This window comes from Falco peregrinus, chromosome 3, assembly GCF_023634155.1.
Source record: "Falco peregrinus isolate bFalPer1 chromosome 3, bFalPer1.pri, whole genome shotgun sequence".
Lineage (NCBI taxonomy): Eukaryota > Metazoa > Chordata > Aves > Falconiformes > Falconidae > Falco > Falco peregrinus.
The window spans coordinates 43,203,975-43,222,039 of record NC_073723.1 but is presented as its reverse complement, the minus strand read 5'-3'; the positions used below and the strand labels follow the sequence as shown (position 1 = coordinate 43,222,039).

Genomic DNA, 18,065 nt, shown 5'->3' with positions numbered 1-18,065 from the left:
TATGATCCAGTGTTTATCAGCTTCACAGAATCATTCAAAATCACAGAATAGGTGAGGTTGGAAGGGACCTCTGGAGGTATTGTCCAACCCCCCTGTTCAAGTGGGACCACCTAGAGATGGTTGCCCAGTACCGTGTCCAGATGGCTTTTGAGTATCTCCAAGGAGAGAGGTCTGACAACTGCTCTGGCCAAGCTGTGCAAGTGCTTAGTCACCCTCACAGTGAAAAATTGTTTCCTGATGTTCAGAGGAAACAGCTGTGTTTTGATTTGTACCCATTGCCTCTGGTCCTGTCACTGGGCACCATTGAAAAGAGCCTGGATCCATCATCTTTGCATCCTCCCTTCAGGTTTTTGAACACATTGATGAGATCCCCCTGAGCCTTCTTTTCTCGGGCAGAACAGTTCCAGCTCTATCAGCCTTTTCTTATGGGAGATGCTCCATTCCCTTAATCATCTTGTGGCCCTTTGCTGGAGACTCTCAAGTATGTCCATGCCTGTCTACTTCTGGGAAGCCCAGAATGGGACATTGTACACCAGGTGTGGCCTCACCAGTGCTGAGTTAGAGGAGCAGTATCACCTTTCTCCACCTGCTGGCAGCACCTCTCCTAATGCAGCCCAGGGAACCATTAGCATGGACTTCATCCTTCCTGAATATGAAATTCGTAATTCATGGCTTCCGATTCTGTCTTTATTACAGCTTCAGGCAAAAAAATCAGATTTTTTTGCAAGACATTGACTTGAAAACATCTATGTCAGCAGGTGTTTATAAATGTCATGTGTAGTACAGCACTGGATCATAGAGCATTTCCAATCTTTCTTCCCAGGGGGACACAATATTTTATTACATTGCAAGGGAAATAAATTCTGTCTCCTTTTTACAAGGCTGTTTACATTTGTAAATATAATTTACTTCAACCCCCCTCAAAAATAGAAAATGAAAAATATTTTTCTTTCTCTTGTAAAGATGGAAATCATGAAGTCAAGCCATCTGAAGTCAAGGATGCCTGGAATACACTAAACTTTTGTTTTCTCTTCAGGTACACAAGTTTTGTCAACCAAGTACTGATGCATCCTAAGCTGTTAATAAAAATTTTGTTTTCTTTCTCACTTCCAGTTTTCAAGAGTATTAAAAAACAGAGCTTGGCCTACCTTCAAACAAGCTAAGTCAAAGATTTCACCACTTCACAGCAGTGATTTCTGTCCAACCAATTGCCACATCAATGTGATGGAAGTGTCTTACCCTAAAACCTTAACTTCCCTTGGTAGTGCCTTTGGTGTACAATTAGACAGCAGAAAACATTTTTCCCATGAAAAGGAAAACAAAGGCACTGATCAAGGTAAGTCAGTTGAGCTTGAAAGAGCTACTGCTGGTGCTTCAGATAATACAGCCTTAAGAGGTAACTGGTTTAGGTTTATGTCCCAAATATTAAAACTAAAGACATGGCTTTATGAAATTCCTCTAGTATAATACTTTAGGTTTATTTTTAAAGCATAATAAAAAGTAGTCATAAATCCACAATAATTTTCCCTCAAGTAACTTGACTTTGATATGCAAAATGAAATGCAAAATTAAATATATGAAGTTTTAAGCAAGACAGTATTTCAATGTTTGTTAGGTTTTCTACTAATTTCAAAAAGTATGTTGAAAAAAAGTTAATGTTGTAACCTCTTTGGATTATTCCCAGGTAAACTGAATCCCATGATTTATGTCCAACATACCATTACTACTATGGCTGCTCCTTCAGGACAGTCTCTTGGCCAGCAAGAGGGCCATGGTCTGAGGTACCTCTTAAAAGAAGAAGATTTAGAAACACAAGATGTCTATCAAAAGTTGCTGTTCAAATTACAAGCTGCACTGAAAGAGGTGGAAACATGTGTCTGTCAAATAGACGAGTAAGTAAATGTTACCATCTGGACCTGCCTTTAATTTTTTCATTGAAGATACTGGTAAACCTGGGTGTCCTTTTTGCGTAGTGTGAGGCCAATGTTGACTTCAGCTATAATTGAAGGTAAAGAATTTACGTGTAGGTAATATTATATTTTGTTGCTTTTCCCAGTGTCCCTGATTTTTTCCCACTTTAGTTTGTAGCTTTTGTCTAAAACGTGGAAATGCTAATTGTTTTAAAATGAGAGAAATATGAGACCCACACGACATCTGTAATTTCACTAGGAATGGGAACAAAGGGCAGAGGTACAGAAACAGCTTTTTTTGAACTCTTCAGGTACTGAAGAGAATAGTCCCGAAGATAAACTTTTAGGTAAAGCATTTTTCACCCATAGGAAGATTATTAGTTTGTTAGACATTTTTCAGAAACAAATTGGCCTTAATGAAGAACTATGGATCTAGGGAGGGCCACTTTTGAATGATGAGGATACTTGACTTGAATGCAGAGACCCAGAGTCTCACCACAGTTTGTCCTCATTCATGACAAGGATTTAAAACTTGCTTTTCCATTTGTGAGGTAAGACTGCTGGGCTATTTACTGTCTCAGGATGAGGATGAAGAAGGGTGATAGGTCTTTCAGTTTTGGAAAATTCCATATGTAGTGCAAATGTCAGAAGTTACTAAATTTGAAAATACAAATAACACAATTTTGGGGGTTTAAAAGACTATTTTTCATTATCTCCACTTTGATAAAGTGGTATATCATTGCTTCTCCTGGTATTTTGAAGACTGTACAATCATTTATCCTTTCATAGTTACTTCAGAGTGGGAAATTTTTGTACTTTTCTAGTGGTAACATGATGTAATAGTTACACAGTAGTAAGTAATTGTAATGTATTACATACTGCGATAGGAATGAGAGTAAGTGGTCTCAGATTTTTTACGGAAAACATTGTTTTCTGTGCCTTTATGTAGTTCTGCTAATTATCATGCTGAATATGAAGTCAGTTAATTAAATTTAAGATAATTTCAGTGCTTGGGTGCACTTAAAAATAACTGACTGTAAAGCCTGTGTTGACACTCTTCCTTTAAGGAAGCCAGAAAATTACATGTGAAAGATGAATCAATAATTCGGGAAGTTCCAGTTCCCAGTCTACCACACCTTTCCTATCCATTCTCTTGAGCCCATGATGCAAAAGCACAGGAACTTCAGAACCTTTCTTTCATACACATGTGTAAATAAATACACGCATACACATGTATATGCTGTGTGTACAGATACATACATATGTTAATTTTGAGAGTCACACAGTTGTGACAGTAAACATAAGGGTTTACTTTCTTTTCTGTCATAAATTTCCTGTACACTGACCTTGTAGCAGATTCTGTATAAGGTGCACAGATTTATATAGCAAATTTTACCTTTTGCTATTTGTAAGACTGAGACTTTTCATACTTTATTCCTCACAGACTTTGAGTGGACTGCCAGTGCATTATTGCTGTGGAGGAAAGCAGTTCTATACAGGAAACAGGATAGCCGAGGGACCTACATAATGTTGCTGAACAGGGAAGAGGGAAGCTGGGACTGTCTGGGTGTGAGCAGTTCAGCAGTATGTGGTGTATCACAATAGAACATAGTTACAACTACTAATTAATTATTGAGAGAAAAGTTAGAATTACTAAGAAACAAAAGATAGAGTAGTAAGATAAGATAATCAAACAGCCGTGTGTTAATTACAAATATTTGTACTTCGGCAGCTAGAGGAAATGCTTGAACATACCTATCCTTGTACTTTATGAAGACTGTAGAACTTCTGTTTTCTGTTACAACATAGCAACAATAAAATTGATGTCTTTACTGAATTGCTTATAATTATAAGCAATCCTCATTATTACGATTTTCTCAGGACAGAAAATATGAACATGCCATCACAATTCTAAATTTATAAGATATTGAATAATAGAATAACGGACCTTTGGTACCCTTTATAACAGTACTGTTGAAAAACTTTTGCTCTCCATGTTACTAGGTGTTTCTGCTCTGTGTTGAGGTCAGTAATGGTCTCTCTCTCAACTCCCAGAATCATGGGGCAGTGTTACCTGCCCAGCCTCTCCTGTCTGTTAGTGAATGAAAATGAACTGAAAAAAAGTGCTTCACCTGAAGAGCAGGTCTGTGAGAGCTTGTGGATTATGGGAAGGGAATGTCTAAGAGAAGGTTGTGTACTCCTACATTAACTTCATAATAACTTTTGTCATGGCTCATTGATGAGATTGCATTGTATAAGAAATGCAGTCCTGATGGAGAGGGAAAGAGAGATACACACACAAAAAGGTATATATCCCCTTTTCGTAGCCTCTTAAAGTTCCACTGACGACTCATTCAAATAGTTTAATAGTACGCCAGTACTTCTTTAGTACCATTGCTAGATGCCCACCATTGATGCTAGTTATTATATAGAAATAAGTCCTCCCAGTTGTGTTCCATGTGGTGCCTCTTTCACATGCAGTCTGTCTATCCCACCTATGTTTTGGAAACATGTCTGTTGGGAGTATACAAGAGACTTGAACACTTTCTGAGCCTCTGTGGGGTGCAGAAAAGACAAAGCAGCTCAGAGGTTGCGGGTTTTTTTGTTACTGCCTGTGGCTATCAATTTTTAATGTTTTGACTCACCCTAGCAGGTTTTATTTGTTTCTAACATATTTTTAGGAATCTGTTGATTTGGGTTGCATATAGGATTAATTCCACATGTGTGAATTTTTTTGGTCAAGATTTAAATTTCTCTGTTTCATGGAAATTTTCTGCATAGTTACAGAGAATTTCTAGCAGTTAGTTACTACTTGCTCACATATTTCTCCTATGAGACACAGACACCTAAGATAATACTGTTTTGGGTAGACCCATCTCCAAGGAAAATGTGCATTTGCTGCATTTAAGAAGAAAAAGACCACTTAAAAAAAAAAGTCTCTTTAAGCATGATCATTGGTGGGTTTTTTTGCATCCGTGTTTAGGTTTGTGTGTTTTAGACTCCCTGAACTGGGTTTCAAAGAGCACTGCAGTGACCTCAGGAACTACTAGCTCCAGAACTCTGTTATCCAGAGTTCCAGCTTTCATTCATGGTAGTTCAGCAGAAAATTTTTCCTTAGAAAAAGAGCCTGCCTGCTGAGCAGAAGTGAAAAGCTCCCTTAGGAAAAGCTCCAGCTACCTTAATCAGTCTTTTACTGAGATCTTGGCAGCAGTGACTAAACAGGCACACAAAAGAAGAGGATATAATAGTCTGTGTCTTGACAGATAATTACTCAGGGGAAGATATTTTCAGGAGGTGAAATTGCAGTTCATTATGATTGTTTCTTACTCTTGATTATTTTCTTGCAACAACAAAATCCACAAGAAGTTACCAGAATAGATCTGCCCAAAGGCTGCTTTTGGTTTTTCTAGAAGTGGATGGTAACAGGAACACAGGGAAAAACGAAAGTATAGATTAATCCTTGTCCTTATCTCATCTCATCTTCCAGCAGGCAGTGCTGCAAGGTCTTTCTGGAATGGACCTTTTGTTTTAAGAGCACTGTTAGAATGATCTGCTATTAATTTGTTTAATTCCTTTTTGAACTTCTGTTGTATTTTTGTACTCAGAAAGTGAGTTTTACAATTATGAAGAACTGATTCTCTAAGGTCTGCATTTCTTGGGATATATTCAAGAACATGTATGCCCTAGTGGGTAGAGCAAAACTGAACAGTGCTGTGAAATACAGTGACTTAAGTGATAGGGAAGAACTGAGTTGTGATTTCACGCTGGTATGAAGTGTTAAGGCATCATGTTAAGCCCAAAAGTTGTCTGTCTAGTGGATGAGTGAGTTTAAAGTCCAGTAAAATTATACCTTTTGTATATCGTAGTTACAATTCAGATCCTTTTTCTTTATGTAGGATAAATATCTATCTTTTGTTAGCTCTTAGCCAGAGAAAGCTATGCAGAAATGATGAAAGGATTTGCTAAAAAGCTTTACTTACCATCCTTGTCTCCCTCAAGTTAATGCCAAACCCTATGTTAGCATCTGTTGGGTCTGATTTCAATGAGACCAGGCTTGATATACCATCTGAGGTATGTATTCATTGCTATACAGTCAACAGACAGTATTATAGGGATAATCTACCTACCGTATTTCCAAAGTATATGGTTTCTGTATATGTATTTCCAAAGTATATGGTTTTATTTATATATAAAAAACTTTTTCCATTCCTGAGAGTCCAGAAATTATTTGTGTATACTTAAAAATGTTATGGTTGAACATGGTGTTGAACACTTTATCTGTGTTTTGTATGCAAAAAGTCACTGCTCTCAGTCCAGAAACTTCAAGAACACCTTCGGTTGTTTTCTGGTAGAGTATTTTTGTCAAAAGAGTAGAGAAATTTGGTAGCTCAGTAGTGATGTAACTGTAGCTGAAAAAGCTAAGTATGAGTTGCTTCAGCTGGCAGACCCCCACAAAATTAAGCTGAAGTGTTAAAACCCTTAAAATCAGAATTCCCCTCCTTGTGTTGCTAATGCTAATATGTGTGGTGAGAAATAAAAGGAAGGAATTCTGAATGCTAGCCTTTAATAAAAATTAGGGCAGCGATTTTGTTCACAAGATACGTATCTCCTGTAGCTTCGCTTCAGAAGTAAGAATTATGTGTAACAAAAAGATCTAATGTATGTTTGAATCATGCCATGTATTTGATAGAAAGTTTGCTAGTTGACCATTCTGACAGCTCCTACAAAAAATCCTGCTACTCTGTCTAAGTTTTACAGGAAAAAAAAGCTTAATTCAGTGTCTTCTGATTTCAGGCTGTTAGAAGGTCATTTTTGCAAGAAAAATGCTGCCTTTCAAATCCAAATACTAGTTTGAAAACATCATTCTAATGGAGTGTTTGAGTAATAGGAATTAAAGAACAATTGGCCATTATAGGTGTTCTGATCTTGAAAGTAAATTAGAACATCTCAATATGAGTTAATCACCCAAGAATATGAATCTTTTACTTCCAGTATTTGTGCATGTTCTAAATGTAGAAGTCTGCGCTGTTCTCTCCTCTTGACTGGATGTTGCTTTTGTGCTCATCACAAAAGCTTGTAGATTAATCATCAGTTTTACTAGTGATCCTGGTTTAGACACTTTGAATGTCAGGGAATACACAGATATGTTAATACAGAGTATTAAAATGCCTTAGTGAAATAGGTTGTGATGCAGGCTGAGATGTCTGGTACAGTAGTAATTGAGAAAATACATGCTTTTCACAGATATATAGTTTCTTTGGTTTGTTTTCTTGATTTGTGCTGAAAGTACATGGCTCATGTTTAAAATCAGTTATGTTTATATAAAATTTGACCTCAAGTGTTCAAGAATGTTCTGTATCTCTTCCCTAGCCAGAATCATTGCCTTTGTGCAAGATTGAGCATTTAGTAATGCTAATGGGTTTCATGGTTACACTTTTTAACAGCAGAATGTGTTACTTTCTTCTCTTGTTTCAAATAGATATGGCCCAAGTTAAGATTTCCCTTCACATATTACAGAATAATAGTTGGAGGATGTTGATGAGAAATGTTAGCATGTTGTTAGCTCGCTTGTGAAAAACATGAATTTTTCTTCTCTCCCCCCCCCCCCCCCCCCAGCCTTCTTTCTTCAATAACATATTCTCCCAAATCAGAACGTAAAACACCTGAACCTTTAATACCAGCAGACAGTGATAACGAAAAGGGGGAAAGGAATGGGAAGAAAGTCTGTTTCAGTGTGACAGGTGATGAGCAAGAAGATTCTGGTCATGATACCATCAGCAATAGGGATTCTTACAGGTAACTACTAATAACTTTTTATTTGTCGACTGAATCAAACCTGTGGGTTCATAGGCTGTCAAGTGAGACTATGAGTCGTATCAGAATATAATGATTCCGACATTTCTAGCAGAGTAATAACTAGCATCAAGATGTGTTACAAGATGTGTAAATTAAACTCTTTTATTAGTATAGATATTAGTTATTAGATCTTGGTATCCCTGTCCTTTGTAGGATATCACAGCCAGACATGTGAAGCTTTACTTTAGATTACCTGTTTTATAAAAAAAAAAAACAACCCAGAAATATTTTCTTTTATTATGTTCCCCAACAACAAACCAAATATCTGCCTTGGAAAGCAAGATGCCAGAGCCACCACTCTTGCTGATCTAAAGAAAAGAAGTATCTGTTTCTCAACATATATTCTTCACCTTCTTCCACTCTAAAAATTAACATCATCTCATCTCTAGAATTCATAATGCATTATGCTTACTGTGAATGAAAATGCAAAGAATTTTAAAAAGGAGTAATTACAGCAAGCATAGGTCTTATAAAGATGATCTTCTATTGCTTAAAGAGAATTGGTTAACTACATGATAGAAAATCTAAATTAGAATTTTAGCTGCAAGTAAAATAAGGGTTCATTATTTGTTCATTATCATGGTTCATTATTATGCCCAGAAAGTAGAATCTCAGTAGGGTCATAATTTTTTCTACAGAACCCTGTGTTGCTGAGATCTCTTGCATACACTAATATTTGATTATTGCAGCATGGTAGATAGGAACTCTTTGTCAGAGTAGCAATGGAAATATATGTATAAATTTGTACAGAAGTAAATGTAGAGATAATTTGCACAGATTAAGTCCATTTTGTTCTAGCCATGGGGAGCACACAAGCAAAGTGCTGGTCCAGCTGAAGTGCATTTATAATTTCTGCATGTCCATGATGTGTCAAATTGGCTGTGCAGGAGCTGCTCCAGTGGCTTGTGCTTGCTCCAGTTGCAGAGTTCCCCAGTTGGCAGAAGATTTATCTGTGGAGAAAGAAGGTGTTACTTAGGACATGGGTACCACTTAATTTGAAACATTTTCTTTATTCTGGTTCCAGTCATTTATAGTCCATTCTGGCTGTTTAAGAATAGTAAAATCTAGGGTTTCATACGCAGAATAATCATAAAATCTGTGAGCTTGGAACAATCATTAGAGTGAGATTGGAATTCTTTGTTTCTTTGCTTAAATAATTACATTAGGCAGTACTTAAAATCTCCAGATCCCATAATGCCACTGGTTATTACTGGAACTAGTGGACTAATTTCAGCCATTAGAATGGTCTCATTCTAAACCTTAAAATACAACACAACACAATAAAATGCAGAATGATATAGCTGATACATCTAATCTATTTCTCATTTTCCTGTGTTTTATTTTCTCATGCTTTACAGAGTCCGGTTTTAAATAACCTTTATATTCCCTTTGGAGACTTTAATAAGTGAATAAAGCTAGTTAGAAAACATTTTGTAATATCCAGCCAGAAGTTCTTAATACTCCTTGGGACTGTTCACCCTCTGTTAGGAACATGTTGTTACTGATGTCTTTTCATCTACTTAATTGATATAATTACAATCATATCCTATTCCTTCATTTTAAAGTTTTCCCCATTCACTTACCTGGTTGGTTACAGGTCCAAAACGTATACCTTAGCCAGGAAATGTAAGTCAGTATGCCAAAACTAGTGAAACATCACTACTGTATTTATAAAAATAAAGAAAATAAGTAAGGAGCACATGGGTATGTGTATAACTGCAGCATTATATGTAAAATATAGATAAGTCCTATCCTGGTGAGTGGATACACCCAATTAATAAAACCAAAATGAGATCATTATATATATGTGTGTGTGTGTATATATATATATCCTTTAGGTAGACTGCTACATTATCTTATCCACTTAGGTTTTTAAGATTCTCTCTGCTGGGTGGTTACTTAAGTATTTCCTGCATTGAAACTAAATGATAATGTGGCTAAATAACTCTGAAGACTTTGAGTTCCAATTTATTTTCATAGGATTTTTAGTACAAAAGGCTATGTTTTACTGTGTTTATGCTTCAGAAGTAGGTATGTTCTCCATCTATTTTCTGTACAGAACAATTTATTTTTGAGATAAAGGAGCAGAAAAAACCCCACATTTAAATCCCCAGATCTTACTAGACCAATGTGGGTCACATTTTGTATACATAAAAGTTTTAACTGAAGTCACAGATCTAAGTGTCTATACATGTTTAATAATACAAACAGTTGGAAGAGATGAGATCATAAATAGTTGTAATTTGAGTTTTGGTGCTACTCAAATGGATCAAATCTCTTCTAAACACATTATGGATTCTAGTTTGCAAGTTGTAAACTAGATTATTTTGTCGTTTGTATTAGCTATGAACTAAGAATACAGAATTTAAATGTGGAGTCACTAAAACATTTGAGGCTACAGTTTCAAAAACTGTCACTTGTGTAAGAAAAATTGGTGGGTTTGCATCAAAAGTGTGTATTATCATTCCACAAGTATTTGTTCACATGCAAGGTGAATGGAGACAACTGAATCATCTGTTTTCGGAATTAGGTCTTCCAAGTCCTACCTGGATTGCAAATTAAATGATAACCTAAGTTATAGGGATATTTATTGTTGATGAAGAATTGTACAGACCATCTCATCATTAAATTTAAAAGGGGGAAAGGGAAAGAATTTCCATAATGTTGATACAGAGCCTGTGTTAAGGGACATTAATTCTTTTTTTGTTTTGTGGTTGTTTTTTTTCAAGCGATTGCAACAGCAATAGGAATTCCATTGCCTCATTCACCAGCATTTGTAGCAGTCAGTGCAGTTCTTATTTTCACAGTGATGAAATGGATTCAGGTATGTTTATAAAAGTCAGCTGTGAATCTGTCATCTTTTCCTTTTATTCAGTTTTATTCTTTTCATTTGCCTGGCAGTTTTGTTGTTTCTGTTTTAAAAATTGCATCCTCCTTGGTAAAAGAAGTGTGTCATTTTGCTTCTGCCTAGTTAGTGCTGCGCTGAAGAGTCCTGTGAAAGTAAGCCAACATTCCAGCATCTCTGTGAATAGACAGAATTAGTTAGAGCTCTTAGGGTCACTGCTTTTAACCACTTTCATGCCTTAACCTTGACAGTGTGTTATGTTGCACAGAGTAAGGAGCATTTTAGGTGAGTGTGGAGTGCTCTCCCAGCCTGTGTCAGCACCCGGATGGCAGGATACGGCTGTGTATGTTTGTAGGAAGGAATGTGAGACCACATAGAAGCACATTCTTGTTTATGCTATGACAAATTGAATCTAAATAAATGCAGCTGCTAATAGGAGTGAGATGGGATTTAACTGCATGGAGTACAAGGTCATATACTCAGGGACTAATAAAAAATACTTGCTCTAAGCTGGGAGTTTATAATTTGGGAATGACTTAGCAAAAGAAAGAACTGGGCGTAATTAGTTGAATATGAGCCACCAGGGAGACTTGGCCATCGAAAGGGCAATTTTTGTTGCTAATTGTACCAGGAGAGGTATTTTCAGTCGAGACAGGAAAATATTAATGACGTTACGCAAGATAACAGAGATACCTTGTGAATAACTAGATGACTGCTTTCCAGAAATAATACATACTTACAGAACTGAGCAGATACAGAGGAAAGGATGAAGGACATAATGAACTGTTAATAAAAGAGGAGACCCAGGGTCTCTATCTTCAACTTAAGATATAGATGAGCTGATATATGCTCATGCATCATCAAGCTGAAGTACCAGCTGAGATGCCTAAAAGAATATGTCTGTGCTAGCCAAGTGCAGATACAGTGTTTGAGTTGATAAATACTGCTGCTTAGTGAAACTCCCACTCTCCTGACAACTTAATTTTCTTCTAGTTCCAAAGCTAACCTGGTTAACTCCAGATCAGGGCTCTTTGGCACTGTGCTCCATCTGTTGCAATTAAAACCCTGTAAAGGGTTATAACTACTGGCTGTAAGGACATCTAAATGAGATAAAAAAGAATCAAGGACAGAAAGGTGCTATTTAAGTGTTTCACTGACATAAGAAAAATGAGTCCAGATTGACCATGAATAAATTTGGATTATAAATTATCAAGTGGCTACTTACCTGTCACTGCAACAGCAAGGAGGAAAATCAGTTTTAAGCTCAATATTTCACAGCTTTTCAAAGAGTTCAGGTTGCATCACCCATTGCCTGAGAGAGTTAGTGACTGAGGGCAGTGACCTACAAGAGTCCTCCTTTGTGCTCTCTTAGGAAATGATGTGGTATGTACTACTAAAAGCTTCATATCAAATACAGAATTTGTTGAATTACTAAAATCTCAGAACAATTTAATTATTAAGAATATTAATATTGTGAATTACCTGTAAAGTCACTGTAAAAATTATATTGTGAATGCATTTCAGTGGCTTCATGGTCTGCTATATTATGTTCACATTACTTAACTATTTAGTCTGGTGTTTAGGATGTTCTCCAGCATAGAAGGATTGGATGTTCTGGTCACAGAATAGTTGAGGTTTGAAGGGACCTCTTGATATCATCTAGCCCAATCCCCTGCTCAAGCTGGTTAATCTAGAGCAGGTTGTCCAGGACCATAGCCAGTAGGTTTTGAATGTGGTCCGTTCTGTAAGAGCTATTTCTGTGTTACTGAGTAACTACTAAATGCAAAATATATAGGGACATATAATCCTGAAAGCCTAGCACTGGTCTGTGTGCCAAGTAGTTTAAGCTACAAAGATTTTGGAAAATGTACTGAAACTTCTAAAGTTTTTTGTTTTAAAATATTTTTCAGGTGATGAGCTTCCCATAAGTGTTCGAATCTCCCATGATAAACAGGACAAGCTCCATAGCTGTTTGGAACATCTTTTTGGTCAAGTATGAGATTCTTTTTCTTGGCTTTGATACTAATGTCTGTGTTTGAGCTAAGTTATCGTCAGCAAATACTCCCTTTTCTTTTTACTTTTGCTTTCCGCTGTTTACTGGGATGGTATGTATTTACTCATTCTCCTTCAGTTCTCTGTAAATAGTTAAAAACTGTGAATTAAACAGGTCCTTATATTTAGTCTAACATTCCCTAGTTTGTTACTTTAACTAGAGCCATTAGGTAAGAAAGAATCCAAAACTACTTCTCTGTAGTCCATATTTCTTAAAGAAAGAAATTCTAATCGTTACTGTAAAAAACATCTTTCTCACAGAACCTTGATCCCAACAGGTCGATTCCATTGTCAATCTTCTGAAAGGACCAGCTGTGATGAGGGCCTTTGAACAGACAAAATATTTTACACCAGGTCGAGGCCTTCAAGGTAACGTGTAATTCTGTCTGAGAAACAAAAGACAGCTTGAAGCGTACACGGATATGACTACTATTCAAGCTGGGTGCTAAAGAACTGATGTTGCTTAATCTTGGTGTATTCTGCAAGAGCTAATTGTTGGAATTCTCGTAAAGTAGAATTTATTCTTAGTTGAAAACTAGCTTCTTACACTTTAAATTGTAGAATGAACTGATTATAGAATTTCTGAGGTACTTGAAGCAAGATACAGGTTTTGTACATTGCAGGTGTTTTTATTATGTTTTTGTCTGAGCTACTGAAGCAGTTTCTGATCTTTTTTGTTACTAACACTGGATTTTTATTATGTTTTTTAGATATTTGTGAAGTTGATTTATAAATAATTTGCACATGTAGATTTATAGTCTTAGTAATATTTATGCCAAATATATACTTGTATAAGTATTATTGATCATTTAAAAAAAATGCTGTATGTAATTTCAGATACTCTGCTAACAGTCACGTAGTTGCTTAAGTCTAAGTGTATAAATGGGTACTGGTGGTAGCCATAAGATTATGATAAAGAATGAAAAAGACTTCTTTCAGTGAACTGAGATTAAAGAAAAAAGAAAAAAAAGCTCAATGGGAGACTGAATATTGTATTGATATTTATAATAGGACCAATAAAATCATAATCAAACCTGCATATGTCTTTTGGCAATGAAAACTAATTTTAGATGGCCAGAGGGTGGATCTTTGGCTTTTATTAATCACCAAAATCCCACTGAAGTCAACAGAGGATGATTACTCTAGCCCAATTATCTGATTTTTACAAAACGTAAAGTACTTCCCCCTCATTTAATTTGCATGGAAGACCACATAACCTCCTGTTTTTCTTCTTTCTTCTTTGTTTCCTATTTTGGGACCAAAGTAATGGGGATGAACCTAGATCAGTTCTGCTCTCTTATGTTTCTCAGTGTTTTAGATAGAGTACCTAGTAGGCTTGCATAACAAAATGTTGTCCTTTCAGTGGTATTATAAATGTTCAGTTAGACACAAGATATGAACACGACAGGTATTTTATTATTGATCTGCACCATCTTCATGAACCATACAAGGAGCATTTCAGTGGTTTGAAAGATAGACTAGGTTAAGTAATAAGTAATTTTGTTTTAAGTTTAATTTTCCGATTGAATTAATTTTTCCCTTAGAAGTTCCAGGGTCCCACTTACTCCATGGAGACAGGTACCTTCTACTTATGTACCTGGTTCAGAAACAGTCATGTTTGGGAATGCTGATTGCTCTCTCCTTTGACTAAGTAGAGAGCTTAGATAACTCTTTGACCTGTCACCCTAGCTTTAACTTAGAGTTAAATAAGTCAACAGCTTCTTGAGCTGTGAAAACATTTAGGAATTGATAATGTCTTACTGTGGCTTTCTAAGGAGATTTAAGCAGAAAAATGTTATTTTTGTCCTTGCTTAGAGTTTCAGCAGGAAATGGAACCGAAGCTTAACTGTCCAAAGAGGCTACGACTCCACATTAAGCAAGACCCTTGGAACCTCCCCAGTAGTGTCCGGAGTCTTGCCCAGAATATCAGAAAATTTGTTGAAGGTTAGTGAGAACAACATGCCCATAAACACTTTGTTAATGATAGAGAGCCTGGGGAAGGGATGGGGAGATATACAACTGCCTTGTGTTGCTACTAGGCAAGGTTTGCTGAACACAGTGTATTCTATGAGAAATTACTGAATTTCAGGACTTTTTTATGTTCTGTGTATCTCAACTGTCTCATGTTCACCCTGTTGGCTTCAGATACTGAAGAGAAAATTGTATCTTCTGACAAGTGAAAACAAATGAAACATAATGTTGCACGCTCTATGTTATTTCAGTTGCTGCTGAAGTCCAGTTGGCTTGACTGATTTGTCACAGAAATTCTTGGGACTCATACACCAGAATGAGGCTTTCCTTGAAATTAAACTCCCATTTTTCTACTGTCTTAAATGGAAGGATGAAGACTCTGTACAACTTTTGTCCTATATTTTGTTCTTACCTGGTATTGATCTGGAATCATTATCCATCTAAATTCATGCTCCCTCATTTGTCGTGAAGCCAAACCTGTTCATCTGGTTTTCACTTACTCCATCACAACTGATCCTATCAGTCTTCCTCCTCCACCTCCCTCCCACCACTGTCTACAAGTTACCTAGTACTCTGCTCCTCTTCACCACCAAGTGACTATGTGACCTGAGGTGTTCTGCATTCTCCCCTGACTCCATAAGAAAGTAACTGGGATTTCCTCTCCAGAAAAATCTTGCCTGGAGCTTCTACTTTATTTCCTGTGCTGTTTGATAGAGAAACAGAAATAATGAGCAAAATTATTTTCATAAACCTACTTGCACTAAGAGTCTACATGGGAACAAAAACTTGTCAGCTCTAGGTCTAAATGATTTGTGTGTATGCTTAGCTCCTTTTGTTTTGTTGGCTAATTTCCATGGTGTCCCATAAAAAAACTGCTAAATCTCAGATCACCGGGGAAGAGCTTTCTGATAAGTTTTATTAAGATAAACCTCCAAAAGCCAACGAGCCAAACCAAACAAACTCCTCCTCCTCTGACTTTTGGTATTTCTCATTTCGGATGCAATCATATTTTCAGGCTGTGGGTTAGAAAATTATAAAAACAGCCTCAAAAATACCTCCTGTTTTTTGAGGACATCACAGTGGATTGAATCTTCAGTACTAAAATTGCTTCTTTTAGTTTTAATGTTGGCTATCACTGAGTGAAAAGTTTTGGATTCTTTTTTCTATAGATTTGTCTTCATCCTAAACCAAATTATATTCAAGTATTAATCATGGTTTCTTTCACAGTTCAGTAGGAATCTAAATGTGTGTTTAACACCTTTCATTGCCTCCCTTCTGAAGCTAAGCCTAACAGACCATTTTCGTGTAACTTGTTTGCCCATAAGTAGAATTAATAGACTTAACCCATTTCAGCGTTGGTCATATACCCTCAGTACTGAGCTGAGGTTGTTCAGATAAATTTGGTTTTAAATCTACACAAATTTCTATGGGACAGTTAAGCAAGGCCAAAATTACTCACTGCCTCTATAATACAAAACTTCTCTTTTTGCAGTACTACTGTAATGGAATGGTGATATTTATCAGAAGGAATCTTGATGTTACGGAACAATAAAACTGTTGGCATTTTCTAGTGTCTTAGAAATTAGGATTAAAATTTTCTCTGTGAAGAAATAATAGTAACTATTGCAACTATCATGATTGTGAATGTTATATGGTTCAGAGCGCTAAATAGTAAAAGACATTATTACTGTCCTGTTCAAGGAGAGCACACACTCCATCTTACCTTCTGTCATCACAGTGTCTCAGAAGTTTTCTGCTAATTTTAAATATTCTTGGCTTTCCCTTTCCATCCATGGCATCTCAGCTTTTGTCAGAGATTTCCAACTGGCTTCTGTGTGATCTTCTTAACCAAATACATGGGTTTACATGTAAAACTATCTTCTTAGGCTGTTTATTCACCATAAGTCTTTACATCTTTCTATTCCCTTGTAGGTTTGGTTTTTTTTCATTAATTTGATTCTTGTTCCACCACCTCCAAACTGGTATCACTAGTACTTGTTCCTGGGAAGGAGTCTGGAGAATCATGATCCACTTCATCATAATTATGATTTGCCTGTGGTGTAATGGATACCTGAAAGCCTATGATCCTGTGGCTTCTCTGGCATGAATAGCATGAAAGAGAAACAGGAGAATGGAACTGAATAATTGCTTCTCTAGCCTTAGTTTCCAAGGCGTGTCTGGACAGGTGTATGTCATTTAGTGTTGAAAAGATTCAGGGCAGAAATGTGCTCCTCAGGCAGATTTGGGAGACTGCTGTGATTCAGACAGGCTTAGGCCTGTGTAAATTAAGACTTGAGAGACAACCAGTGGCTGGACCTAACTGAGATCAGATGAGCACAAAGCAGGGTTAAAAATGCTTTAGCTAATTTTCCCCTTCATATTGACATTTCTTGTTTTCTCCTTTCCAATCCTACCATCATGCATTGCGTTCACAAATGGTCTGGATACCTAGAAGAACCGCAAGTACTGCCCTGAGCTATTTTGGGCTGAAAATCTAACACATGGTACAGAGATTTATCACCCTGTTTTCCCTCTTATTTGCCTGATTCAGAAAAAAGAAGGAAAAAAAAAAAAAGGTCCCCTAATTTGACTGCTTTGTTCAACTTGTCGTCATAAGCCCAACTAAGTCTTGGGATTTTAGAAGAATCTTCATGTTTGTTTATAAGCAAAAGGCAGTATTTTCATAATTGAGGAAAGCAGATATATTTGTCTCTTCTAGCAGATGCTAGAGGAAGTAGTCAAAGGAGAGCACAGATACAATTTTGTTCACTGTGGGGAAAAAAATCTGTTGTAATTAAAACCTCCAATTGTTATAGACATACTTAACCATTATTGATGAATCCTAAAGTAAGGATGAATGCTTTCAGTAAGTGCATTCCTTATTGAAAACTGACTCATTTTTATTTTCATAAAAATATCAAAGTCTATTGTAATTTTTTACTCATTGTTCTGTTGTGTTGTAAAACGTGTTGCATTAGACTGATTAGTGCTCTAAAGCAGAAAGAGGCATGGGAGCCCCACAAAAATGAGAAACTTTAAGCCCTAGATCTTAGGATTCTTGTAATTTACTTTAAGTATGAAGAAATTATTAAACTCAGAATGCCTTGAGGATGATCATTCTAGTCTGTCAGTTTTCTTTTTATTAGTATTGGAATTGGGAGAAGAATTTTTTTTAATAAATCTATGAAGGTTTGCACAGATTAGAAAAAAAACAAACCAGAAAAAAACAACCAAACTTTTCTTGACAGTAAATTTAAAGCATATGTGGAGATTGCTTTGTCTCATTTCATTTGTCCTACTATATCATTACTGTAACTATAGAAAACTTTTCTTTCTGTAAAAGGCAGCCTTAGAAGACTAATCAAGTTGATAGAATTGAAGAGTTCTCTGAAATAGTATACCGATCCTAGGAGGATTTATCTGGAGCTAAG

General features: G+C 36.4%; 1 protein-coding gene across 2 annotated transcripts in view; it reads left to right on the top strand.

Annotated features, from left to right (window-relative positions):
* PREX2 (phosphatidylinositol-3,4,5-trisphosphate dependent Rac exchange factor 2) overlaps window positions 1–18,065 on the top strand; it is a 180,906-nt gene that overhangs the window by 105,434 nt on the left and 57,407 nt on the right. For both annotated transcript variants that reach the window (XM_055799729.1, XM_055799728.1), the window contains 7 exons: window positions 1,114–1,336; window positions 1,685–1,892; window positions 7,527–7,706; window positions 10,496–10,590; window positions 12,522–12,604; window positions 12,942–13,032; window positions 14,479–14,607. In XM_055799729.1, coding sequence (XP_055655704.1) covers window positions 1,114–1,336; window positions 1,685–1,892; window positions 7,527–7,706; window positions 10,496–10,590; window positions 12,522–12,604; window positions 12,942–13,032; window positions 14,479–14,607 — 1,009 coding nt within the window. The remainder of the gene's footprint in view (window positions 1–1,113; window positions 1,337–1,684; window positions 1,893–7,526; window positions 7,707–10,495; window positions 10,591–12,521; window positions 12,605–12,941; window positions 13,033–14,478; window positions 14,608–18,065) is intronic.